General features: G+C 54.7%; 1 protein-coding gene across 1 annotated transcript; it reads right to left on the bottom strand.

The window, feature by feature from the left end:
- Positions 1–3,756: 3,756 nt before the first annotated feature.
- ADSS1 (adenylosuccinate synthase 1) lies at positions 3,757–26,582 on the bottom strand. Its single transcript, XM_084793870.1, has 13 exons — positions 26,302–26,582; positions 17,409–17,511; positions 13,440–13,502; positions 13,006–13,056; positions 12,637–12,703; positions 11,314–11,421; positions 11,105–11,186; positions 10,805–10,931; positions 9,789–9,943; positions 8,895–9,019; positions 7,105–7,202; positions 5,421–5,570; positions 3,757–4,155 (listed from the first exon to the last, which is right to left on the bottom strand). The coding sequence occupies exons 1-13, from the start codon at positions 26,491–26,493 to the stop codon at positions 4,103–4,105; spliced, it is 1,374 nt and encodes a 457-aa protein (XP_084649996.1). The 5' UTR covers positions 26,494–26,582; the 3' UTR covers positions 3,757–4,102.
- Positions 26,583–27,781: the final 1,199 nt, after the last annotated feature.

Below are 27,781 nucleotides of genomic sequence, written 5' to 3' on the forward strand. Positions count from 1 at the left end.
GGAACTCACGGGGCGCGGGAAAGGCCAAGGGCGACGGCGCGGCGGGGCGGGCGGTCCTGTGCAGAGTGTGGCGCACACGATAGGGCGAGGGGTGGCGGCGGGCGGGGCTTGTGCATGACGCAGCTCAGGATAGGCCAGGATTTAAGAGGCGGGGCTCTGGAGGGTGTGGCGCGGGGGGTTAGCGGGACGCTACAACCGGGGCGGGACTCACGTTCCTGTGACTCTAGTTGAACCAGCGCGAGATCGAGGGCGGGGCTCAGCGCGCCGGATGTCTCTGTTATTGCTAAGCAACGGTGATGGGTGACGTAACTGAGTCCCCCTAACAACAAGGTGGCGCGTATCCTCCGTAGTGGATTCCCGCACCCATCTTCTCCTGCGAGTACTCTTGCCTCCCGGAGGCCTGGTCTTGGGCGGCAAGCCTGGGTGAGGCTTTACTCTGCGGGTCCGCTGGTCGCAACAGATTTAAAACCGCCTTAGGGTTTCCTAACACGGTGAACAACAAGCCAAGCGGCGATGCCGAGGGGCTTCTCAGTCCTGGTATTTCTGCACGGCCTGAGTTCTTTATGGAGGTGCATTAATTTCGCGCTCAACTGGGAGTGCAGAAGACCCGGCGCGTACAATTCTGGCGTTAATTCTCCAGATTTTAGAGACTGGAAGTCTCAGAGCCAAGTGTTGGGTTCTCTGCAGGTCTCTCATCTTCCTTAACCTGTAGATGGAAATTTCTCTGTGTTTACTGTGTCCTCATCACATAATAACACCAAGTACTTTTGAGCTAAGATCCACCCTAAGGACTCCATTTTAACTCTTTTAAACTGTACCCATAGCGGGGCGTGGTGGCGCAAGCCTTTAATCCCAGCACTCAGGAGGCAGAGGCAGGTGGATCGCTGTGAGTTCGAAGCCAGCCTGGTCTACAAAGCGAGCCCAGGACAGCCAAGGCTACACAGAGAGACCTTGTCTCAGGAAGGAAAAAAAAAAAAAAAAAAGACTATGCCCATGAGCCGGGCATGGTGGCACACGCCTTTAATCCCAGCATTCGGGGAGGCAGGCAGAGGCAGGCTGATCTCTGTGAGTTTGAGGCCAGATACAGTCATATTCATAAGTCTTGGGAGTTATGATTTCAACATGAGAAGGGGGCACAACCCATATAGAACAAGCATGTGTGCAGAGCAAATCCTGCTGACAAACGCCTGATAGAAGTGACTACTGAGCGCTGTTGCTTCCTTCCCATGGGTGGTGTCCCCTGTTGTGGTACTCTTAAGAAATGGACATAGCTACCTCTTTGTGTAGACGTGCACTTGCCCTCTCTTGTGTGCTTTAAATCCAGTGGGACAGATCAGCAACATGGCTGGGGAACTGCTACTAGGAAGGCTGTTGTTCACTTGAAGATAGTGGACTTTTTCTTCCCAGAAATCCCACTTCCTAGTGCAGTCCCTACACACTACCCTGAGGTCCCACTGGGGCTGACTGCCTTTCTGAGTCATACACGTGTACCTCTTCCTTCTTTCCTTCCTTCCTTCCTTCCTTCCTTCCTTCCTTCCTTCCTTCCTTCCCCTCTCCTCCTCCTTTTCTCTTTCAGATGCTGGCCAGTGCCTGGGCATTTTTAAAATTCTTTAAAATTTTCTAACACTGAACTTCCTTTCTCTGTCTCTGTCTCTCTCTCTCTGTCTCTCTCTGTCTCTCTCTCTCTGTCTCTCTCTCTCTCTCTCTCTCTGTCTCTCTCTCTCTCTCTCTCTCTCTAAGCCCCCAGTAGAAGGCATCAGAATCTCCTGCAGGGAGACTCATTCTGTGTGTGCCCTCTGAGTGCTGACTTTTTCTTCCGACGTTTGCTCCCTCTAGCTCACCTCTCTTGGCAGCTGGTTCCTTTTGATACTGAGCATTGTGCTGCCTAGAAAACCTAAAGTTAGTTTGTGCCTGTTAGACACCAGGGTATTGGCAAGCTTTGGCTATGATGAATGTAGTTCCTGTGGAGAATGTTCTATCAGGTCTTTTCTGACATACATGTCCACTCAGTGTTGGTTGGTATTTGGGTCTCCTTCTAAACAAACTGTCAGCTCTCCAATGTGAATGTCATTGTGGAGCTAGGATGGTGGCACACGCCTTTAATCCCAGCAGAGGCAGAGGCAGAGGCAGAGGCAGGCGGATTGATGTGAGTTCAAGGCCAGCCTGGTCTACAAATTGCGTCCAGGACAGCCAAGGCTACACAGAGAAACCCTGTCTCAAAATAAAATAAAATAAAATAAAATAAAATAAAATAAAATAAAATGACTGTCATTGTGATTTCCCTTCCACTTGGCCCAGAGCACTCTGGGAAAAGGCCACAGTCTCTAGCCCCAGCTGCCGGGCTCTGAGGCAATTGCTCAGGGAAGCCTAGTGTTAGCCTTTCATGGGTGTCTGGTGTGACTATGAAGTGTTGCCGGCTGGGTCCCGAGATGATGCCATGATTGAAGGCTAACTGGATCATGATGGCAAAACTTCAGTGGATTAATCCACCAGCGAGTTCGTGGCTGAGCAGGCCTTTACGTGAGGCCTGGTTGGAGGAAGCACCACGCTGAGAGTGTGTTCTGACAGGTGCACCCTATCCCGGTCAGCGTCCTGACTTCTTCCTCCACCACGGTTCTGCCTCGCCATAGACCCATAGTAGTGCAGCCAGCCTGGCCATGGGTGAAATCTCTGCAACTGTGATCCACAATAAATCCTTTCAGTTTGTGGGTTTATTGTTGTTGTTCCAGACAGGGTTTCCCTGTGTAGCCTTGGCTGTCCTGGACTCGCGTTGTAGACCAAGCCGGCCTTGAACTCACGGGTGATCCACCTGCCTCTGCCTCCCGGGTGCTGGGATTAAAGGCGTGCACCACCACGCTCGGCTCGTTATTTTGTCCTAGAGGTGAACACACAATGGGGCATGTCTTCAGATTGGGGATTGAGTGCCTAAGGTACCCCAGTGAGCACAGAGCAGAGACGTCTGATTCGGTCTGGAGAAGTTCCCAGGGACGGTGACCAAGTGTGGCTAGAATGACGAGGTGCTGTCTAGGCTGCTGTGTCCCTGGAGGCAGCAAGGACTGTTACTCCTGGAACCTCTGGCACCTCCAGAATGTGTGTGCACAGAAGGTCAGTTCTGGGAAACATGGAATATATCAGCTCTGTCTTGCATGGGCTTGCCGCATTTTGCTTTTTGAGCAAGCATAACACTGTGACACCAAAAATGTTGAAGTCCAACTGACAGCTCTCTTGGTCCCAACACCCATATTGTATACCAGGAAATACTGGCACTTTCTTAAGCTCCAAACTTTGTAGGACAGTGTCACTAAAGCCATCGCAGTGTGAAGTGCTGGCCACACACACACACACACACACACACACACACACACACACACACACACACACACAGATCATTTCCTGACTGGACAATGGTTTTGTTTTAAAGGCAGGTACATTTCAGATGACTGCAGCCCACTTCTGTCTGACTTTGTGTAAGTCTTTCCCTCTCATCCTGGGAAATGGGGTCCTCCTGCTTTGCTTTACATATGTACTTCATATGTGTATGTACTTTATATATGTACCCAGGAGGCTGTACTTTGTGCAGTCCTGACTCTGTCTGCCTCTGGTTTGGGTCTCATGCCCTTCCTCTATGCCAGTGGCAACACTCCTCAGACAGCTACTTGGGTTTTGCTCTCTGGGAGTGGCCTCAGGTAGACCATGGTCCTTGGGAAAGATTGTCATTAGTGATTAGAAAAAACGAGGGCGAAGTCAAGACAGGTGTAATGACTGCTCAGTGACTCAGTGGCTCCTCTTTATTATGACATGGCTCCAACTGAAAGCATGCCATGTGACAACCAGTCATTGAAGGCCTCTGTTTTGAGCCCGTAGGCTCATTTTAAAAGCAGAATTTTTAAAAAATGTACACAGTGCTTACTTCATACATTTAAAATTGTCGTAGAATTCAGTGGGCCAGGCCGAAGACATACATAGAAAAATAAAAGTGTGGGAAACGGTTTCAGGTTGTTTCGTTGAAGGCGCCGGCTGCAGCACTGAGGCTCGTGGCGCTGGCTACTCGCTTGCTCGTGCTGGGGCGGGCGACATGGCCTGCTGGCTTCTGCTTGGCCATCTAGAACAGCTGGATCATGGACTCTCTGGACTTGCCAACGCCGACCCATTTGACTGAAAGGGCGACAGAGAGCACAGCACAGAGACCATGAGCAACGCTTCTTCACCGGCTGGGCAGACTGTGTAAGTCTGTGAGCACAAGAGCCTGACTTCAACGCCAAGAGCCCTGAGAGTCCCAATACCGAGGAGGTGGAGCCGGGAGCCCTGGGGCTCGCTGGCCAGCCAGTCCAGTCCGCTCGGTGAGAGCAGTGAGAAAACCTCTTAAAAAGAAGTAGGCAGTGTTCCTGAGAGTGACCCCAGGCCGCCTCTGCCTCTGTACACAGGCACACACAGTTCACAGAACGTTCCCTAACGTTGCAGCTTGTGCTTTCCATTTCTCTGCCAAAGGCGCTGTTCGTTCACCAAGTGGAGCATTTTTATTTTAAAGTCATGTTTAGATTTTTAAAAAGTTTTTAAATGTGTATAACTGTTTTGCCTGGTGCCCACAGAGTCAGAAGAGGACATGGGATCCTCTGGACCTGGAGTTACAGATGGCTGTGAGCTGCCATGTGTCCTGAGAGTCAAACAAAGCCTGGTCCCTGCGAGAGCGACAAGGCTCTTAACTGCTGTGGCACCTCCCCCCCCCCCCCCCCCCCCCGCTCCCCCAGGAGGGGAGAACTGCATTGCATGCTCTACTGATTAAATAATCTGAATGAGCCTTTGGTGACAGAGCTATAATATATAAATGCAGGTTTATTAGAAGCATCATGGGAGGGGAGGGGGAAGCGTGCGCTGGGGAGGGGGAGGGGGGCAGGGGAAAGGGAAGGAGAGGGCAGGGAGGTGGGAAAAGGGCAGAAGGGCCAGTGAACCAAAGCATGTGGCTTATGTAGTGAGTCCTTAAGAGAGGAGAAGTCCTGACCCTAGGTAGAGGGCGGGCCATGCCAGCCACGCCCTGCAGCAGGACGGGCAGCAGGAAGCATCTCCTACCCTGTCCCACTCCTTGCCTGAGCCATGTGGATGCACCCTGAGGCTTCTCTGGGTGGTAGGGCAGATACATCCCGTCTGCTTTTTGCACCCTATGCTATATCCTAGGTATAGTCACTGGGCCCAACCTGGCTGGAACTGTGGAAGTGACCTTTCCCAGAGGGCACCTGCTCCTAGCTCCACCTCTTCTTGTCTGTTCCATTCATGTGGTTATGACCTGGGGGGGGGGGGGAGGTTGTGGAGGGGAGGGAGAGGGGGAGTCTTATTTCTCTCTAGGCCTTGTGTTGGGGTACAAGCTTCTTGGGGTTTCGAGGCTTAGGTTGTGGGTGTAGGAGGAGCAGACTCACGGCACCTACCTGGCACCCCCAAGTGATTCTCCACGAACCGCACGTAGCTCTGGGCCTGCGGGGGCAGGTCCTCCCACTTCCTGGCACCAGTGGTGTCTGCTTTCCATCCAGGCAGGGTCTCATACTCTACCTCCACCTTCTGCAGTATCTCCTGATTGGCTGTGGGCGGGAGTCGGGGGCGGGGCGTCAGCAGGGTCCCATAGACTGTCCTGCTTCTGGGGATAGTTGTCTTCTGACCTGTGACTTGGCAGAAGCTGCTGAGGGCAAGGGGCCCTGCTGGCTTTTCAGCAGGAGGTTGCAGTGGGGCTCAAACATTGCCTGGCCCCTTCCAGAGATGAAGCATGGCCAGTTCCGAGACACTGACTAACTGATATCTGCTGAGTAGCCACAGAATGTCAGGGGAGGAACTCTAGCTTAGGCACACTTGGAATTGTAAGGGACTCTAGAACCCTGAAGGCAAAGAATCCTTAAGGATATATGGCTCTCCCCGGATATGGTGGCGCACGCCTTTAATCCCAGCACTCGAGAGGCAGAAGCAGGCAGATCTCTGTGAATTCAAAGCCAGCCTGGTCTACAGACTGAGTCCAGGACAGCCAAGGCTACACACAGAGAAACCCTGTCTCAAAAACCAAACCAAAACAAACAAATAAAAAGATAAGTGGCTCTTCCTGTTTGGGACCCTAAGCTCTGTGCTGGGACCCTATGGCTCATAGTGGCTCCATCATCCCTTGCCAATGGGAGAAGCTGGGGTGGGTAATCTTCTAGAAGGGTTCTCAAGCCTCAGAGCCAGACAGTGTCTTCCCTGGATACTCTGAATTATCAGAGCCCCGAGCTACCAGCAACACTCTATAAACTTGAAAGTTCACCCTTTCAAAGGTCAGAGGTCATAGGGTCAGAGACCCTGGCCTCAAGGATGGACATGGCTCCCTAAGCCAAGGGATACTACTGAGTCTGTCTGGGTTTCCTTGGAGATACTCTGCCTCTAACGTGCTGCAGGGGAGGTAGTCTCAACTGATAAGATTCGCCTCTGATCTGAGGCTGACAGGCATATTCCAGATACACAAGAATCCAAAAGCCAGATAAAGCACACCCTTGTGTTTAAGAAAAGACAGGGCACATAGGCACAGGAGCTGGACTGTTAACTATCACCGGTGATGAGTGAGGATACAGCCCAGTGATTAAGCACCTGTTGGCATAGGTGTGGCCCTGAGTTTTAGTCCAGCACCAAAAAATAAAAGAAAAAGGAATCTACCCACAGGGTACATTTTCTAGTCTGAAATGGACCTTCATAGAGATTCCTGGTTTTCAGAGCAGCTCACATTTCCTGTCTGTCTGGACTGTCCATCTTCCTAGAGGTGGGACTTTCATTGGCTAGTGAGGGTCCCCAGGAAGCCAGGGCGAGTGGCAGGACGGACTCCCAACTGCCTTCAGCCCTGTCACAATACACTTGCAAGCCACCAGAAGGCCCAAGGCTTTCCAGAGATGGGCCAGGCATCCCCCAAGAAACTGGGGGACTGAAACCAGAGGGCTGCCAGGCTTTGGGGGAAAAGTGTGGCCCTCAGAGCCTAAGCCCCTCCCTCTGCCTGCTGGGGGCTGAAACTCCTCTCCTGGTCACCTAAAAATTAGTGGCTGTCTTTTCTAATGCTCCACAAGTGTCCCAGCAAGCAGGAAAACTCAGGCTCGCGTCACATACCAGGGAAATATGGGATCCTCTTGCCCTTGAGCTTGTAGGAGATGCCAACTTTAATCTCGCTCAGGACATCCAATATGTCCAGCTTGGTCAAGGCCAGCCTGTACCCAAAACAAGATGCAGACAAAATGAAGAAGAGCACCCTGCCGTTTGCTTCTGTCTGGTTCTCACCCTTCCCTTTCTCCTGTTCGCACCAGACACGTACACATTAGGGGAGCCCCCAAGTGCAGTCACTGAACGGGGCTGGAGGGACATCTGCCTCTGGGCTGAGTCCTGCATCCGCTGTGTATGTCCCTGCCAGCTAAAGTGTCCTTAAAGTCTGGGCTTTCTCTCTTGCCTCCTCTGCCTGGGGCTCTTGCCGTGTTTGCCCTGTGGCATATGGCATGAGGGGCCTACTGCTTTGAGCATGGTACCCACTTGTCCTTCCACTGTCCCAGGATGCATCATGGGTGGATCTCATCTGGCTGTGCCTGCTCAGGCTGGATGTGGGGTGCAGACCGAGTGTTACCCTGCATCTACTTCACAAGGCCTCAGACACCTCTTCGCCAGCCACACACTTCCAGCTCCCCATCAGCTCTTTCCCACCCAGGAAGGCTGTGCTTGTCTTAAAGCCAGCAGGACTTTCCAGTGCTAGTGCGGAAGCCTTGGTCCTCTTACGGAGCTGGAGGAGGGGCCAGGGAATCCAACGTACTATGAAGTCTCTTTCTGTCCCAAGGGAGGGTCCTGAGCAATCAGACCTCTGCAAAGACCCTTGCGGTCTGCCCTGCACCCCTTGACACTCCTGCAGAAGATTGTTCTAGCATTCCAGCTGAGGCCTAGCAGCCTTGGGGGCCTTCTCTTGCAGGCCCACCTGTGGTGAGGGCCTTGCTGTTGTGGAGGGTTACCTTGCTTTAGGTCCTTACTCAACCTTGACCGCCCTCACACACATACCTTTGTCTCCTGACTGTGGGAACCTTCTCACGGGGTTCTGTATCCTTAAGGGTGTTAAGTCAGTTCCCAGTGCGACAAGGGAGCTGTGGAGCTTGTCTGCCTCCCTGTCCTGCTAGAGGCTCTGAGAGCCCTGCCTACCTGTCTGTCCTCTTTCCCTGCCAGGCCTGAACTTCTTCCCAGCTCCCTCTCAGGGTTCCTCCTGTGAGGTGAATCCTGGTTCTAGAAATGCCAAGTTCCTCTTCCTCTGCTTAGTTTTTCTTTTTCTTTTTCTTTTTCCTTTTCTTTTCTTTTCTTTTTTCGAGACAGGGTTTCTCTATGTAACAGCCCTGGCTGTCCTAGACTCGCTCTGTAGACCAGCCTGGCCTCGAACTCACAGCGATCCACCTGCCTCTGCCTCCCTAGTGCTAGGAGTGCTTGTTCCTCTGCTTAGAAACTACCACTGTACTCTGAGAATGTCCCCAAGCATGCAGAACACCCATCGCCCGCCTCCCCCATCCTCCCAAAGATGCCCTTTTCTGAAGCTGCTTTGCCCAGGCCCTGGTACCTCAGCTCAGGATCACCCTCACTTCACACTTGGTCCCACACCACGCTGAACACCTGGCTCGCTTCACACTGACTCTCACATGACCGCCACAGTGGTTTCGATGGTCAGGATGGAAGTGTGACCCTGTTCTGGGTTTGCTTCACACCTATGGCCTCCATGTTACTCCTCAGTGTTGGTCTTGCCTTGGGGAGGGGGCTTGGTGGGATGGAAAGTCCCCAGCCCCTTGGGTGAGTTCTGCTTGCCCTGTGGGCACTGGGGTCAGAGAAGACCCCTGTGTGGTATAGCTTTGATGGTGCCAGTGTTCAGAAGGGCTGCTTACGCAGTGAAGCCGTTGACCATGTGAGCGTATCTTAGGATCATCAGGTCCAGCCAGCCGCAGCGCCTCTTCCTGCCTGTGGTTACCCCCCACTCATGGCCACGGTTCTGTAGCAGATCTCCAATTTCCTATGTGAAAATAAAGGACTGTCTGTGTCTGCCGTGCTGGGCGCTGGCCAGGCCAGGTGTGGTTGTGCCCGCTTGTGTCCTATGCTCCTGGCTTTCTGTCCCCTCAGTCCTCTTCCAGCGCACACATTCACATGGTGCACACCGTACAGTTCTGAGAAGGCAGAACTTGTCCCAGGAACCCAGCCTGTCTGGAGGCACAGGCAGCTCACCTCCTCCTTTCCTTTTGTTTAAGTGTGGGCAAGTGAGGGTCGGGCCTTGTCCTTCAACTCAGGATGGGAGGGCAGAATTTATCCCCTGCCCTAATATAGTCCCACCCCAGACTCTCTCAAACACCTCTCTTTCCTGGGACAAGACTCATCCAGATCAGGAGTCAGGGTGGGCTCAGGTGAGGAGGCCCAGGAAGAAGGCTCTGAGCGCTCAGCAGCTTCTGGAAGTGTCCAAGGCTGGAGAGCTGGGAGCAGGGGTGTTGCTTTCAACCTCTAAGTCAGTGCGGAAGAATTCCCACTTGCTTGTGGGTCTCACGCATGTGATGTAAAAATGGAGTTACACACACACACACACACACACACACACACACACACACAGAGTTTGTAAACTGTGTTGCTGATGGCCTTCAAGCCAACTAATACCCCCACCTCTGAGCCTGCGCTGTAAAAAGACCCCATTAAAGGCATGGAAAATTATTCGTAGGGTCCCCTCAGCATACCTGCAGCTCCACCTGACACTAGGCAACCCCAAATTTCCCACCCCACCCTGTGCTGGAACTCACATTGATCTGCTCCGTGGGGAAGGCCCCAATGCCCACACGGGTGGTGTAGGCCTTTACCACACCATACACATCACCTATGTTCTGGGGCGGGATGCCCAGGCCTGTGCACACACCGCCCACGGTGCAGTTGGAGGAGGTCACAAAGGGGTAGGTCCCTGCAGGACAGAATGGTCAGTGGTTACCCATTAATGCCAGCGTCCAAAATGCCGTCTCAGCAAGGGCAGTTGGTCGGCCTCTACGGTAGTGGTTCTCAATCTGTGGATCATGACCCCCTTTGGGGGTGGGTCAAATGACTCTTTCACAGGAGTCGCCAAAGACCATCAGAAAATATATTTACATTACAGTTCATAACAATAACAAAATTACAGTCGCAACATATTAAATCATTTTATGGTTGGAGCCTTCACAACATGAGGAACTGTATTAAAGGGCCACAGCATTAGAAAGGCTGAGAAACACTACTCGGTGGGAATCACCAGGGCCACCAGTCAGAGGGCCTATCCTGGGACAGTGGCCTAAATAAGGTACTGTGTAATAGCCAGGCCTCAGGAGGCAGAGGCAGGCAGATCACCATGAGTTCAAGGCCAGCCTGGTCTACAAAGCGAGTCCAGGACAACCAAGGCTGCCCAGAGAAACCCTGTATTGGAAAAAACAAAAGGTACTGTGTAGCTTGTGTGGGAGCCTGTACTGAGGTGGCCGGGCCTCCCCTACAATAAGAACAAAAGACTGGAATGCCACGGGGCTGGAGATATGAGGTGCCTGGCCTTGCAAGGCTCTCTGACCTCTCAACCCCAGTTCCCACATCTTAGCTCAGCCCCTTTGATACTGCCTTATCTGGTTGAATTTAGACAAACAGGACAATGGGACCGTTGTGCTGGGTGTGGACAGCACTGTGACCTTGGAAGTGGCCTGTTTCACTCAGCTGTTCCCTGAGTTTTTCTAGTCCCCAACAGATACAAAAGGCCATGTTAGCCCCCCCCCCCCCCCGGGGTGGAGCCGCCTGGTGGAGGACTCACCGAAATCAATGTCAAGGAGGGCTGCGTTGGCACCTTCCACCAGGATCTTCTTGGGGGGGCCATGGAGTGCCTCATACAGGAAGTAGACACCATCTCGAACCATGGGTCTAATCCGCTCAGCAAAGCCCTGAGAGGACCATGCAACCACATGAGGCTGCAGAGGGGCAGGGTTCTCAAAGCCCACAAGAGCTGAAAGCCTGCCTGGGACGCCTGTGCTCGGAGGCAGCTCCCTTGTCACACCCAGGAGCTCTAGCCCCCCACCCCATGTACTTCCCCAGTGTCTGGCCCAGCGCTGTTTACCTTGAGCCTTTTGAGTTGACCTTCCACATCTATTTCCAGCGTGGGGAACATGGACTGGTGCTGGTGGGCCAGGTTCTTGAATCTGTGCAGGCAACCCTCACTGTGACCCTCTGAGGGCCCACGTTGGACCCGAGTGCTCTACTTCCCGGCATGCCTCCCACCGCCTCTCCGTGTCTTACCCTGGGCTGTGGGAGGGTGGGCAGACCTACCTGGCAGAAAACTCATCAAAATCTGACAGGAGGTCGCAGATGCGGAGGCCTGTCCGGGCAGCTTTGGAGGAGTAAGTTGGTCCGATTCCTTTCTTGGTTGTGCCGATACTAAAAGATGTAGAGAGGGTGCTGCTAAGGAGCTCCGCTGATGCCCCCTCAGGTGCTGGCGGGCTCAGGGTGCACCCCATGAATCAAGGCCAGAAGGTGAGATGGAGGCCACCCAACAGTAGCAGCGGGGTGTGGGGGGCTCAGCTGCTGCAAAGACACCTGGACGGCTTAAGCACACAGCAGCGAGGCGCAGGGCAGGTGGGGAAGAGCGTTCTAGGCTCCAGCATCAGGACTCCTCCTGTCTGCTTCTAAGCATTTGCATTTGTGCCTTGGCAGCGAGAACACTAGCAGTGTTGGTGCTACACGCCTAGCCTAAGGTCTTCACAGATGATCCCAAGTGGATAAAATACTTACTGTCACCACATGTGTCTTGCCCTGTGTTCACATGACAGTGTGCATGTGCTCGTGTGTATATGTGACTGCACAGGCACTGTGTGAATGTGCCTGTACATGTGTGCTGCGAATACCCATGTGTGCTCTCAGAGTATAAATGCTTATGTGCATACATGTGTGCAGGCACATGTGTACCCATGTGTCACATGCACATGCAAACACACTTGAGTGCTCATATGCACGGCTGTATAGGCAAATACGCTTTGACATGTATGTGAGTACTGTCTGCCTGTGGTGTGTGTGTGTGTGTGTGTGTGTGTGTGTGTGTGTGTGGCTTTAACAACTTCCCACCTGCATCCCTAGCACATCTGGAGCTCAGACAAACTTTTCTGAGTGGACAAAAGAGCAAGCACCAATAAATAAATAAATTAATTAAATTAAATTTTAAAAAAAGAGCAAGCACCACGTGTGGAGGAGCAGGACTTGGGTGCTGGGGTGGTTGCTGGCCAAGCAGGGTTGGTCAGGTCATCTCAATGTTTTGCTGTGTTTCCCTGTGGGATGTGCACATGGTCAGGGGGTGCAGCTGTGGCAGGAGACAGCAGGGGCAGCCAACAAGACGAGGGTGTGACCCTGTTGTTCTTACAGGTTTTATTCTCAAAGGACCCCTAAGTTGGTTGATGATGGCACCCTCTCCTGTACAGACAGGATCTGCACCCAGGCCACCAGAATGTGTCACTGGAAGTCCCCAGGAAGAGGAAGAACAGGTGCGGGGGGGGGGGGGGGGGGGAGGTGGGGGTGGGGGGGGGCGGGGGCGGGGGGCGGGGGCGGGGGTGGGGGCGGGGGTGGGGGTGGGGGGGGGGAAGTAGGCCATGAGGAACTTACTTCTTCCCTTCTTGTGCTTGGCGCTGTACTTCCTGCAGCCCGTCCACTGCCTGGTGGAAGTCAAACACTGTTCCAGCGGCCAGCACATGGGCAGGGGAAGAGCAGAGGACAGAGGTGCGTGAGGGACTTCATTTTCTGACTGGTGTCAGGAGAAGGTGGCTGGGAACAGATACTGTGCTTCCGGAGTCCTGGGCTCCACAAAGGGGTAGCCTAGCATGACTCTGGCGTTGGCCTAGCTCCTACCTTGAGGCTCATTAGAGAGAGTAAGGCTCGGCAGTATATGGCTCCAGGCAGACCCTCTGGGATTTCCTGAGCTCTGTACCACAGAGGGGCAAGGAGGGCATCCCCAGGGCCCTGTGGGAACCTTACCAAGGTGGGCACGGTCAGAGATGATGAGCCGCTTCTCCCAGTCCTTCAGACCTGCAGAGACATGACAGAGATGACAGGTGATGAGGGCCAGCCTCGCCTCCCCAGGACTGTCGTGGCCAGGTTCCAAAGGACCTGCCCTGGCACCTGTTCCCTGCTGAGGCCCCTGAACTCCCCGCCCAAGAGGGACCACACCCGTGCTGGAGCTCCTCTGGCTTCAGCCTCCTTTCCTGGATGTCCTGCACCTTGAATCTTCAGGAGACTGTGATGCCAAAACAGAGCCCACGGCAGCAGCTTTTGGGATTCTGGGCTCCCCAGCTTCTGCCCCTTGGGGAGGGCTTTTCTCTCTGCTCTGCAGAGCTAGCATGCATTGTGCGGCTAGCTAGGACCTCAGCGAGCGGGTGGGCCTGTGGGTCAGCAAGGGCAGGCGGGCCTACCTTTCTTCTCGTTCTTCTCCGCCTCTTCAAACAAGCCTGGCAAGTGGATGACCACACCATTGCCTGCAACACAAGACGTGGGATCATCTCCCAGGTCCTGAAGGTTTCAAACAGTACTGGCAGACTGCAGGGGCAAGCGGCTCAAGTGCTCAGACCAGGGTGATGGATGAACTCCAGTCTTTTAAGAGAAAGGTCCCTCTACCACATGCAACAGCAAAGTTACACTTGGAGACACTGGGCTCAGACACTGAAGACATGAACCCTACAACCCACTTGGGTGAGATCTCAAGAGAGTGTCTTCACACTCATGAAGGCAGAAAGCAGAATAGCAGGTTCTGGAAGCCGCGGGAAGCAGAGGCGCGGGCGGGTAGGCGGGTGTTCAGGGCTCCAGAGTGTTGCTATGCACGATGGAGAGTTCTGCAGACAGTGGTGTGATGCCCTCTAAGCCTCAATCCCGGGTCTTCACCCAAACGGGCTGAGCACCGAGCCTGCCCCGCCGGTGACAGCGGCTTATCATAACCGACGAATCTTGGAGGCCAGGGAAGCTACTGGAGGGTGTGGCTGAGTATCTGTGAATGTCCAGTGTTGGGCTGTTCAGAGGAAGTGAGCTGTCAAGCCAGGAGGGACCCGCAAACACAGGCAAACCGAGTGTCTGTGGAGGCCATCTGCTCAGCCCCCAGCTGGCATGAGGCAAGGGCGGCTGTGGAGGTGGCCCTGGGTGGCTTCTATGGTTAACTTGACACACCTAGAGTTACCCAGGAAGCAGAAACCTCAGCTGAAGAACTCCCTTGATCAGATTTGCCTGTGAGCATGTCTCTGGGGGCATTATCTTGATGCTAAGAGGGGCCTAGTTTCCCGTGCCTGATGCCATCCCTGGCCAGGTGAGCCTGGGGCTGTGCAAGAAAGTTAGCTGAGGCTGGGCGTGGTGGTGCACGCCTTTAACCACAGTGGTCTAGAGGAAGAGGTTGGCAGATCTCTGTCAGTCAAGGCTAGCCTGGTCTATATAGCAAGGCTAGCCTGGTCTGCATAGCAAGACCCTGTTTCAACAAAAGAAGAGGTTGATGATGAGAAAACAGATGTATTTATGTATGTATGGATGGATAGATGGATGGATGGATGGACAGATAGATAGATAGATGGATAGATAGATGAACAGATACATAAATAAATAAAGCTGAGCATGAATGATCCGAGAGTGAGAGAGCCAGTGACAGTGTTCCTCTTTGGTTTTTGTTTCAGGAATTTAAGTTCCTGCTTTGACTTCCTTCAGCAACGAACTCTGACCTGGAAGTGTAAGCCAAATAAACTCTTCCCTCCCCAGGTTACTTTCAGTCAGAATGCTTTATCAAAGCAACACAAAGCCAACCGGAACAGGGGCTGTCTTCCGCCCTGTGACCACTGCAGACCAGATGGGAGCGACTGTGCTAGGACCTTACTCCCCGCGAGCTTTAAACACAGCCAGGGTTCCAAATCCACGGGACTCCTGCTCCAGGACAGCCTAGCAAGAAGCCCTCTCTGGCCCACAAAGAAGGAACCCAGATGCCACAGTCCCCTGCTCCTGCTCCTCCCCCCTGTGTGTTCCTCCAGGGCTCGCCTCCTCTGCAAGCTCACCAGAATGTGCCCTGTTCTAAGGGGATGCGGCTCTGCATCTGTTCAGTTGTTCCCAGAACAGCAGGTTAAAGTTCACGGGAAGCATGAAGTACAATCTTACCACTTGGGAGGCTGAGGCAGGAGGATCATGCGTTTGGAGCCAGTCTAGGTTATGTGTCTCAAAATTCCAGATCAACCCAGTACACAGCTACACTTAGCTTTGGAGCAGGTTCAAGACTGAGCTGGTCTGAAATAGACCCCATGTCAAAAGCAAAGCAAAGCAACGACACAAATCTAAACTGCCACCAAGATGACAGGTCAGCTGACACAGGGCACTTCTGAGTGACCAAGACATTCTGGGGTCAATTGGGGTGGCTTCAAAACTGCGCCTTTACAGTGGGCAATGAGAAACAAATTTTGAAAAAAAGATTTATTTCTTTGTTTGTATAGTATTCTGCCCACATGTGTGCCTGCATGCTAGAAGAGGGCACCAGATCTCATTCTGGATGGTTGTGAGCCATCATGTGGTTGCTGGGAATTGAACTCAGGACCTTTGGAAGAACAGACAGTGCTTTTAAGCTCTGAGCCATCTCTCTAGCCCAGTAATTTAAACTTTTAAATTCTATTTTATTTCATGTATGTGTTTTGCTTGCTCATACACGAGTGTGTCTGGTGCCCATGGAGGCCGGAAGAAGGCGTCAGATCCCCTGGAACTGGAGTTACAGACCTGTGAGCTGCCATGTGGGTGCTGGGAATTGAACCTGGGTCCTCTGAAAGAGCAGCAGTGCTCTTAACCATTGAGCCAGCTCTTCAGCCCCTACGGTGGGTAAATTTTATGATGTGCAAATTACAGTTCAATGCAGCAGCTCCATTTGTTGAAATGATATAAAAGTAAGAAAATAGGAACCATGGAGAGAAATATGGACCCGGAAAGTTCCCAGAATCCTATCACCACCCTGGGAGCCGAGCTTTATCACGGGACAACAGATGTGGGATCCTCAGAGTAAGTCACCACAGCTAGAGACAGAGGCTCGGAGAGGGAAGGTGGCTTGCAGAAGGCCACAAGGCATGCCTGGACAGGGTCTGGGCTGAGGAGACCCAAGCAAGCAGAGACCACTGTTGCTCCCAGGAGGAATCCTACGCCGGCCTCATGGGGTTGGCCATGGCATAGGTTTGGCAGAAGGAAATGGGGCAGCAGTCCAGATCGGAGTGACTCAGAGATTACACAAGCCACAGTGAACACAAAAGGTCACCCAAATGCCACACATCTTGAAATAACCCCACAGCGGAGGCAAGGAGTGTCGCAAGCTGAGGGTCAACACAGGCTGGTGCTCTTGCTGAGTGGCTGTGCTGGCCGCCCTTTAGGACGAACATGGCACCTCTGCTCCTGAGTGAGCACCCAGATATTTGCCAGACGCTTTCCTGTTGTTGGCTCCAAGCCACCCCCAGGGCTGGGCAGCACATGTTCTGGGCCATGTGCATCTCCGTTGTGTTGCCTTGCTCCCCCAGGGAAGGTTCTGGATGAAGTAGAACCAGGCTGGCAGGCTGTTTTCTTCAGCCTTTCCAAAGGATGGGCAGCACCACCGTCCAGCTGCTCTACTGAGCACACATGTAGACAGGCCACCTCAGCAGCTGGGATTCCTCGCCCCAGGTGAACACCACCATTATCCGGGCCCTGTACTGGCAGGGCTAGAGACATGTTCTCTAGTGGGCTCCTGGGTGTCTGAGCTCTGACTCTACCCACTCCAGCCCTTACCTCACAGATTTCCTTCCTCTGCTCCCACACAATGGGTCAGACCTGTGCTAGCTGCTGGCCGTGGACAGGCAGTACCTCACCTTTGCTTCCTGACTGATATGTGGGGTCAGATAAGCCACAAGCATGTCAGCCGGTGCTAGGAGAATGAGGACAAGAGGTACCGGGACATGGTGAGCTAGAGGGTGGGGCCTCTTGAGCAACAGCTAGAGGGTTAGGCATCTACAGCAGCTCTCTAGGGGTGATGGCTGTAACAGTCCGGGCAGCATCGGGAAAGCACAGCTATGTATGTGCGCAGGCTGTTCCTATGTATGCCAAAGGCACATCGTTGCACACTCAGGCCCACACAAACAAGCACACCCATACCCATGAACTGGAACACACACACACACACACACACACACACACACACACACACACACACACACGAGACAGAGAGAGACAGAGACAGAGAGAAAGACAGAGACAGACAGATAGAGATAGAGACAGAGAGGCAGAGAGAGAAAAAGAGGGGAAAGGCGAGCTCTGTATGCTTCACACAGTTTCCTGCACTCTCAGAGAGACCAGGCTCTGAGCACAATTTCTGAGTGGGGGCTCCGTCAGGCTGGGGCAGATGGGGCACTCACCAATGAATGACACAGCCTTGGTGTTGATGATGCCACTGGGCAGCAGGTGAAAGTCATACTCCTTGCCGTCCACCACCACTGTGTGCCCAGCATTGTTGCCCCCCTAGGAACAGAGACTCGAGTGAGAAGCTGGTACCTGAATGTTGAAGACTATCTCTCAAGCGCCTGCCTAGTGCTCTAGCCTTCAACCAGGAGCCAGGTCTCTCCCTACATGATGCCTGAGGTCCCTGTATTGTCCAGCAATAGGACTTGGGCAGTGTAGGACAATGGTCAGGGCTTTGCACTGAGGTAGTGTCTGATGCTGCGATGGCCATGGATTGGATGGAGATGCTCTGGCCCAGCCTGGTCCCAGGGCTCAATGCAGCCCCAGCAGGTGCACCTTGCTGAGCACCGCTCTCCACCAGGGAGGAATCCCTGTGGAAAGCAGACCCAGACCCCACAGCCTGGCTTGTTGCCCTCTTCAGCAGGCCAGGCTCTGCCCTAGATAAAAAAAAAGAAAGGAAATGGCGATTCCTAAGTCACCCTGTTCTGGAGAGACTCCTTCTTTTGGGAATTCAAGCTAAGGTTAGGCCAGCTGGGATAGGGCTTCAGGGTGGGGAGAGAGCCCAGCACCAAGGCTCTGCCACCATTAGTCAGGCACCTGACCCAGGCACACATGGCCTGGATACTGTTCTCAGGCTCCCAGAGGCTCATGACGATGTTGGCTGCTGATGTCAGTAGAAAAATAGAGAGGTTCATGGTGGTGGGTCACCAAAGCTTTTTGTGCCTTTGACTGTGTTGGGGTGGCCTGTCACCCACATGAGGTTGGGAAGGCTTCTTAGCAGGTCTCTGTCCAGCAGGCACTTGTAGTCTGGGTGTGCTGGGGAGTGGGTGGGGGCAAGGCACAATGGGCAAGGCTGAAGCCATGGACAGGTGACGGGGCCATACCACATGGATGTCTGCAAGTGGGCACACAGATTGGTACAGTAAGTGGCAAGGTCAAGATGACCTGATGGCCCCGAAACCAGGTCCCCCACATTTTGTATGTGGTACCTCCTAGCACAGTGGTTCTCAACCTTCCTGACACTGGGACCCTTTGACACAGTTCCTCATGTGGTGACCCCCAACCATAAAATTATTTCATTGCTACTTCATAACTGTAATTTTTTCTACTGTTATGTATCATAATGTAAATATCTGACTAGCCAGGCAGTGGTGGCGCACGCCTTTAATCCCAGCACTCAGGAGGCAGAGGCAGGTGGATCTCTGTGAGTTCGAGGCCAGCCTGGTCTACAAAGTGAGTCCTGGACAGCCAAAGCTACACAGAGAAACCCTGTCTCAAAAAAAAAAAAAAATCTGACATGCAGGATATCTGATATGTGACCTCCAATGGGGTCACACCCCACAGGTTGAGAAACACTGTTCTAGAGAACCTTTGTGGCCAGACTTCCAAAGGCCAGTAGAATCATGATCTACAGTATCAAACCCCACGGGCAGACAGCACTGTGGGGGCTCAGCACTTGGGCTTGGCCTCTAGTCTTGGCTCTTGCTGAGAGCACCCCGGCCCCTGCCCCAGAAGACACAAAGGCTAGGCACATGTCCCTTTGCTTACCTTGCTGATGGAGCTCAGGGGTTTCAGCTCCCACACATCTTTTTCCCTTGCCTACCCAAGCAGGACCCTCAGGGAAGGTCCACCTCCCTTGGTGACCACTCTTATGTGGTCCCCCCTCACGATGTGAGGGGCAGAGTCGTGTCTGCCAGCTCCCACTGAGGCAGGTGGCAAAGAATGCAGAAGGGTAAGGGGCTTTCCCTCCAAGAAGTTCATTCTCATGCGTTTTAAGAGGAGGCCCAAGCCAGGCGTGGTGGCACACACCTTTAATCCCAGCACTCGGGAGGCAGAGGCAGATGGATCTCTATGAGTCTGAGGCCAGCCTGGTCTACAAAGTGAGTCCAGGACAGCCAAGGCTACACAGAGAAACCTGGTCTCAAAAAAAAAAAAAAAAAAAAAAACCCAAACCCAAAACAACAACAAAAACAACAACAACAACAACAACAACAACAAACAAAGGCCCCAGACCTGTGTACCTGAGCTTCCTGTGCCTTGCCTGCCCTCTGTGAGGCTTATGACCAAGCACATGACATCAGATGACAGAGATGGGTCAGCTAGAGGCCAGCTTCATGGCATGGGCCCCAGACACCTGACTGGTAGGGGAGATATGTGTGCGCAGTCTGTCCGGAAGCCTCTGAAGCAATTCTGCTGGAGCTGTTAGGTGTGTAAAGAGTGGGGACGGTCTGGGAGCTCCTCAGCTCAGCGTGACTTGCAGGGAGCTCCTGATCCTTGGGTGGCTCCAGGCACATGAGGGTACCTCCTTGGGAGACCTGGAGGTGGCTGGCAGTCTGGCCTTTACAGGCTCTGTGAGCAGGTGACAGTGACACTGGGCTGCCCATGGAGCAGGACAGATGTGATGCTGGAAGGTGAACTGTGAGGGGAAGGAGGCCAGAGGGACTTCTGGGAAGAAGAGAGGATTTGTGGGCGGAGCATAATGGAAGTGGGAACGGAGGGAGACACCTGTAGCCCTGGGTTTGAGCTTGCCATTAGTTACTTAGGCACAGCGGACGCTTGTGTCCTGGCCCTGAGCTTGTGAGGTCAGACCATCAGGATGGAGTCAGGCCCCCGAGGGACCTTGGCAAGCCTTGGATTTGGAGACTCCATCCATGCTGTGCTTTGCTACAGCAGGTGCAGGATTGCCACCACCCTCTTTCAGTTCCCAAAATATGTGCACACCTACAATCCTGTTTCCCCGATGCCTGAGGCAGTCAAGGTGGCCTCTGAAAACAGATGGGGAAACTGAGGATCCAAGAGAAGACAGGCTTGCGGCAGAGCCTAGGGGATGATCTCTTCTTGGGCTGGCAAGCCTACAGGGGCAGCGAGGTGGGAAAGCTGCCTTCCACTGTGGCTAGGTCCAGGGAACCCAGACAGCCTAGGAGGGATGCTCTGCCCTGCCCTCCAAGTGCCCAGGGCCACGTCAGCTGGCCTGAGGACACAGACAGCAAGCACCCGCCTGTCTGTGTTGAGGGTAAACACTGGTTCCTAGGAACCAGCCTGAGCACCATGGGCCAACAGGTATCAGATGACCTTAGCTCCAGTGCCCACTGCAACACCCAGGCACCAGGCACAGGCCTTTGCTAGTGCACATACCACGCCAGGACTCTGGGCTTCCAACAACCCTGCGGAGCCCAGGGTGACAGTCTCCCTCTTCCAATGGAGGTTGTAGGCTGACAGGCTGCACAGGAACTTGGTAGAGATGGAGACAAGACCTCTCGTGCCTTTTCGTTGGCTTCACTAACCTGGGCCAGACATTCAATAAGGCCCAGGCATGATAGGGGTCACCAACCTCTGAAAAGGTGGGGGACATTCAGACTGGCCAGGTCTAGCTGATTAGACTCAGGTCACATGCAGGATGTGGGGTGAGAAGGAGAGGTCAGCTGTTTCTGAGGCTCATCAAACCCCATAAGTGGGCAGGCTCCTGAGGCCACCATCTGACTGGGCACACGTGCACCAGTTGTGTGGAGCTCCACACAAGCAAAGAAATACCATCTATGCCAATGTCAGCTCTGGCTCCAGGGGATGGAGAGGTGTGCCGTCCCCTAAGGCAGCTTAGAGCTTAGGATCTCACTGACCCTTCAGTGCTGGGAAGTGCCCAAGCAGGCACTGGCCAATGTATGGCAAGAACAGCCTGTGGTGGCCCTGCCCTACTGTGGGAGCCTTCTGCTTGGGACGACCACTGGTGCTGAACACTAAGGAGGACCCGAGATGTCAGAGCCAGGCTCTTGTTCAAGCCCCCTTCCGGGAGGTCCACTGGAAGATGACCTGTGTTTGCAGGTGGTGTCAGGCGCCATCTACCAGGGTCTATCAGCAAAGGCAGCTCCTTTCCACCTACAGTGTGGATGGTGTAGAACCATACCCTTGGAGGCATGGTCACTCCAAATCACAGCATGACACCTCTCACCACTGGCCAGGTAAGGGGGACAGCTACACGGACAACTCAAGGTACACATCTCAAGATATCTGTACCACAGGGGTTCACAGCAGGCTGCGGGCCCAGGGTCAGGGGCATCAAGATGCCTGCTGGGCATGGCAGCACCACTTGGTGTCTCTAAGGTCCCCGCTGGGTTCCTTCACAGCACAATTCTGAACCCCTCCCCCAGTCCCTCTAGTAATCTTTGACAGCCTGGTTGGTTACCCAGAGCCCTCAGGCCCTGGTGTCCAAGAGTTTAAGACAAGAGACCTTTGTCTTGAGACCAGAGCTAAACCAGTTTTTATGCCAGATCAGCTTGGTCCCGACGTCTGCTTTACCCTGCAGTTGTGACCCACATCTCCAGTGTGAGGCAGGGAAGGATGCTGGGTGCAGGCCCTGGAGAGGCACCATCTGACTGGGCACACGTGCACTGGTTGTGGGCACGCATCGCAGAAACCAACACTCCTCTCCTCTGCCTACCCGTGCCTATAATGCAGCTGGAGAGGCCACCTGCCCCCACACAGCCCCGATATCTGAGCCCAATATCCAGAACGCTATCCCCACATCCATCCATTTTGTGGACCTCTGGACACAGCTCCTCCTGACTATCCAGGGCCCTGTCAGTGCAAAGACCCTCAGGGATGGATGTAGCCAGCCAGTGTTCCAGTATCTTCTTTCAGGGCAGACTCAGGGCCATGCTGGACATAAACCTGAGCTAGACCCCCATGCCCAGCTGGTCCCCTCTGTCCTAGAAGCCCGTGTGTGGATGCAGAGAACCTACAGCACATCTCTGAGGCTTTTCTTATCCTCTCCCTACCTTTGTCCTCTAGGCCTGGGCCTTCCTTCCCCCGCAGGTCCCTGGACAGGGAGCTGTGGCCTTTGTCTTCCACCAGGGAGTGCTCTTGGCTCCTGCCTTCCCAGTAGCCTCATTCTCCACTCTGCTCTGATACCTGCGGCCACTGGTAGGGTAGTGGTAACAAGCTAGGAGACCCCTGGGTATCCAGGACCTCTGCCTCCTAACAGACATTAGGGAAAGAAGTCTGTGGAGTGACATGTGCGCTGATGTGCTGTGCACCCAAGGGACAGGCTAAAGGAACCGCGTTTAGCTCCTAGGGCACGGGGTTCAGGCTTACCTCAGCTCCTCCTCAACTCTTCCAGCATCTGCAGGGGTTTCTCCACACCACAAGATGCAGCAGAGCCCATCTCCCCTCTGTTCACTATGGCTGTCCTTCAGGCCTCGTGTGGAGCAGGTGCTATGTGCCAGCAGGACTGAGCCTAGGCACTAACACATCACAAGCTCCAGTCTAGCCATCGTTCTGCTCCCATCCATGCCTGCCTGAGCTCTTGCCCTGGTACCTGCCCTGAGGCAGAGGAGGGGGCTCCAGAGACCTCTGACCTGCTGGTGCCCCTCCCCTCATGGTCCACCTTCTAAGGGCCATGGGAAGGACGGGGTGTCAGGGTCGTCCCTCTCCTTCCATTTAACTTCTTTCCTTACAGGGAGGAATAGGTCTGAGCAGGTTTAGGAAGGTCCTGCCCAGGGTGAGGTGTGGCTGTGTGCCCCTGGGAGTCCTCTCCTGGAGACACTCCTTGGCCATCAAAGCCGTCAGCAGATGCAGCCACAGGGAGACCCTGCTTCTAGAATGAACACCAGGCATTCCCAGCACAGGGCAGTGGCTCCTCGATCCTGCCAGGGGCCCCTGGGGCATCCTGGGATCCAAGGCCTTGCATGTCCCATCTGTTTCCTTGGAGAAAGCTCCAGCATGCCTGCAGACTGCAAGGCAGGTCCCAACATGGAACTTCCCCTCTAAGCGTGCCACTCTGCTAGAGGAAGCCCAGGCATTCCAAGCCTTGTAGTCATGGCTGTGGCTACCTACCACTCCCTGGGGCCAGTCCTTACACAAGGGTGGCCTCAGTTTAACAGCACCACAGACATGGTATGTGGGCTCATGGTGGAAAGCAAGGAAGCCCCGAGCACGGCCGTAGCACCCCGAGGATTCTGACCCTCCAACCACTTGGAAAGAGAGTTTTAAATCCCAATAGGCCTGTATGGCAGCCTGGCAGCCAGAGAAAGATTGCCAACAGAGGGAAGCCCAGGCAATAGGATGCATCAGGAGACAGTGGCCAAGATGGCCTCAGGTGCCCCAGGTCAATTGGGCCCATCTGGAGGAGCAGCTGGACACAGGTTGCCAGTCAGGCAGCAGAGGAGGAAACATGGAGGACACAGAAAGAGGGGGCCTGGGGCAGAGCAAGAGGAAGAGAGAACAGATCCCCCATCACAAGAGCCAAGTGATGACCTCAAGCTGCAATGTTCCCTCAAGCAGGACCTGGTCAGAAAGACTTGCCTGGAGGGGAGCGAGGGCTGGAAGGGCCGTAGAGGAACCAGGGAGGAAGGTAATGCAGCCTCCTCAGAGATGCAGGGTGGAGGGAGAAGGCCACAGTGTCAGGAGGAGGGGTGGAGCAGGCACCTAGAGGCAAGAAGAAGGCGGCAGGCAGGACCCAAGGCCAGGGATGCTGGCTGGAGGGGGGTACCTGGGGGTTCACCCAATTAAGCAAGATGATGAAGCAAGAAGTGAGGGCAGCTGCTGGGGCTGGGCAGAGTCAGAGCCCAGGGTAGGCAGACCGGAGATGCGCAGCAAGTGCCTGAGGCAACACAAAGGTGTGGAAGCCGGATTTGGAGGCTAGTCGTGTTAGCCTGAAGGGTTAGCAGAGCATACAGCCCGTGTCCCTTGGGGCACAGCTGCCGCTTAGAGCGGTGCTGAGCCCAGGTAGGAAGGCCAGGTCACTCTCCATAAGTCCAAGGAACCAACACCCCTAGCTGGCTATAGCCTTTTTTTATGTAGCCGTCTTACTATGGGGTGTGGGGGACTTGACTGGCATTCTTGTCACTGCCAGCCCGTTGGGTTCCTGGTTTCAGGGTGACCTCTGGAACCTTCTTTGCTTGGTTCATGCACCCATCCAAAGTCAGAGGCAATTTGCCTAGATCCCCCGCCCTGTCAGCCTCTGGTCACATAGGGCTGGCCATGGGGACACAAGACCAGGGAAGATGTGGGAGGCCAGTGGCAAGCAAAGAGGCCCCTGCCAAGGAGAGGAACAAGTGCAGGAAACCGGGTCACGCAGTGCTTGCGATGACCCAGGGGCTGGACACCCCGGGAGGTGCCTTCCTGAGGGTGCTGCATGGTGCCTAGATGGAACGCAGGCTCTGCGGCCTCCTCCATGGAGACGGGGGAAGGAGGGTAGGCCCATGCCATTGTGGTGGCATGTGCTAAAGACTGTAAGGGACCAAAGGGACAGTTAGTTTCATTCCTCAACTTATCTGGGCCTCAGTTTCCCCACCTGTAGAGGAGTTCTATCAGAGGCTCTAGTCAGTTAGAGATCAGACAGGGAAACATGGCTGCTCTCTTGTTCTCCAGGGGAGCACTTATGTGGATCTGCTGGGGAGGTGGGGTTGTAGAGAGACATAGTGCACCTGAGTGGGTGACTGTGGTCCTGCGCTGATCTCTGCAGGTCCTGTCAAGTATGGCTGTGACTTAGGCAAGAGCAGGGAGGGGCCATCCCCACTGGGAACTGTGTCCCGGTCAGCCGCTGGCCGGCCGGAGCCTGGAGGTAGAGCCTGGGGCCAACAGGATACACTGCAAGGCTTCTTTGACTGGGTCTTGAACAGAGCCAGTAAGTTGTATGAAAGGGCAGTAGGTGTCACAGGAGCAAATGGCCCCGGGGGAGGGTGGGGGATGTGGGGCTAGGCTGCTTTGCAGAGGGCAGGACTACAGACCACTGGGGGAAATATCCCAGCTGCACACACATAGCTGGGCAAAATGCGCAAGGTTAAGGGGTGGAGATCCAAGGACCTGCCCTCAGGACCCGGAGACTTCAAGAGAGAGAGAGCCGTGAACAGGGTAAGAGAGTGGGCTAGCTCCCCATTCTTGTGAGAACTTCCGGAAATCCTCACCCTTGCCCCCCCAGGCTGGGCAGGTATGTCCCCAAGAGCCAAGTATCCTGAGCCCCTGCCCCGAGTTCCTCATGAACTCTGCAAAAAACCCACAGCACCAGGGATTAGGAACTCCCACAGGTGTGTCCACCTTCGTTTAGGTCAGCAGCCCTAAGTGCAGCTCCAAAGCCAGCCATGGCAGTGTTCCCCCAACCTGAGCCCTGGTGCAGAGGCTGACAGACCTGAGCCCTGGTGCAGAGGCTGACAGCCCAGAGGCAGTGTGGTTGTCAGCTGCAGCTTGGCACCATCAGCGACCCAAGGAGACAGGGCTGCTAGCCCCAGTAGAGTACCCACCCACTGTCCACAGTCAGAACACACGTGGGTGCTCACAGCGGTTTGCAGCTGGCAAAGAGCACAAAGCCTGTCTCTGGCCTTCTCTGAGCACTGCCAGCCACTGGGTCACCCTGCCGGGAAATCCCTTGTCAGCCAGGACCCCTTTGAACTCCGTTTCAGTCTGCCCCTCCACTTCCACTGGGTCATACACACCCCCCAACCTGTCTCTGCCTGGCTGACTCACCAGGGCCACCCCCTCCCCAGAAAGCAGCTCTCAGCTCGACCTCCTCCCTCCCCCCGCGTGGGGCTCTCCCCACCAGAGGGCCTACCTACCGTCACTGCCCTGGAACGCCCTAACCCCGGAGGATCCCGTGTCCCCAACTCAGCAACTTATATTTTTAGCTCTGGCCCTGCCATTGGCCTGGGGAGGGGGTGGGTAGGTGAGGGGGACAAGAGCTTTGTATGAGAGGGTGTGTGGGAAGGGAGGGTTTAGGCAATAGGGAAGTTGCTCCTGGAGGAGAGGAATCCAAAAGGCTGTGACCCGCTCAGGGCACAGGAGGACAGGGTTCGTCTAGATCCCGGGGAAGGGAGAGGCTCGCTGGGCGAGTTGGGGAGGGACTCGGCGCCTGGCCCGCACCTGGCAGCGGCTGACGATGTCGGCGTCCGTGGCCAGCAGGTCCACCACCTTGCCTTTGCCCTCGTCCCCCCACTGCGCTCCCAGCACCACGGTCACGCGGGAGCCTGTCGCCGCCGCCTCCTGCTGCAGCCGCCCCCTCTTGACTCCGCCCGCGCCTGGAGGCCGGTCGTTGGAGGCTCGGGTCCCAGACATGTTGGCTTAGTTCGTCTGCTGCGCTGGGCCACACTAGAGCCCGCCGCCGCCAGCGCTCTCGCTCCATTAAATGCGGACGCCTAGAGCGAGGGGCGGGCCGGGGGCGGGTCCTGCGCGCGCCGTGACGCACCTCGGTGACCAGCGGCCACAGCTCCCCGCCCCTGCCGCTGTCGCAGCAGGTGGTGCGCACTTAGGGCGCAGACCCCTCTACAGGACTCGGACTATTGGAACACCCGAGGACGGGAGAGGGGCCATTGCTGCTTGACCCGGACACTACCCTCGCCCTCTGACCTGCCAGGTCTAGGGTTTGGGGCTAGAAGAGAATTCTGCATCACTAGGGTTTGGGGCTAGAAGAGTAATTAGTAAAAGCAGAACGACAAATGCGTCTTTGCCGCTGACCTGGAGGATCTGCCTGTGGGCTCACCTGCTTTCCCATGGCTGGGAACTGAACGCAGGTCTCTTGAGAGCCTCCCAGAAAGTCACCTTAGCTAAGCTGAGGACAGCCTCTCTCTACCGCGCCACATAGTCACCCCTGTCGCCCAGGACATGGTGTGAAGGTGGCATGCAGCTCTGGGGTAGTTGTAGCTAGTCATCAGACTCCAGCACCAAGTGCAAGGTGAAGCACTTTAACGTTACATCCCTGTCAGTGCGACTCGACAAGGCAGAGCAGGGTTCAGGTTTCCAGGAGACCCACATCCGACCTCAGGGGCAATGGCCTCTGCCACTGCTGAGCTCCCACCTGGATCCACAGCTTTGCTGCCCTGGCTCCTGCTCACTCCTAAATGCTAGATAAAGCAGGTCAGTCCAGGCTGGAAACAGGGACAGAGAAAGGCACTGGGGGCTGGGAGGCCTCTGTGCCACATCCCGCCCCCCACTGGTGTGTGTGTGTGTGTGTGTGTGTGTGTGTGTGTGTGTGTGTGTGTCCCCTTTCAGAGTGTATTGACTGACCCCTGGACAGATTCACAGAGCTGTTAGGCTTGTCGTTGTCCTGGGGGGAAGTTCTCAGGCCAGTCACAAGACCAGGGAGACTTGACACACCCTCTGGTCGCCTGGCCCTCACCTCCTAGCTTCGGGAAGAGAGGCTGTTCCCAGCTAACCTCTGCCACCCTGGTTGTGCCCGTCACTGTAACCTGTTTCACATAGGGACGGGTACTCTCTTCAGTTGTTACGAGTAGAGCCTCTCAGAAGAAAGCTACAGCCTTTATGTGCAGACTGCACATCCTTGCCTGCCCCACTCAGAGCCACAGTGGGGAGGGGACAAGCTAGTGGAAGTGGGGTATAAAGCTCA

The sequence above is a fragment of the Acomys minous genome (assembly GCF_964271855.1).
Source record: "Acomys minous genome assembly, chromosome: 8".
Classification (NCBI taxonomy): domain Eukaryota; kingdom Metazoa; phylum Chordata; class Mammalia; order Rodentia; family Muridae; genus Acomys; species Acomys minous.

Coding starts and splice junctions, on each gene's coding strand:
- ADSS1 (XM_084793870.1), bottom strand. CDS start 26,493: ATGTCTGGGACCCGAGCCTCCAACGACCGGCCTCCAGGCGCGGGCGGA. Junction 9,944..10,804: donor CCTCCTTGACATTGATTTCG/GTGAGTCCTCCA, acceptor TCTGTCCTGCAG/GGACCTACCCCTTTGTGACC. Junction 9,020..9,788: donor TCCCCACGGAGCAGATCAAT/GTGAGTTCCAGC, acceptor ATTTTCACATAG/GAAATTGGAGATCTGCTACA.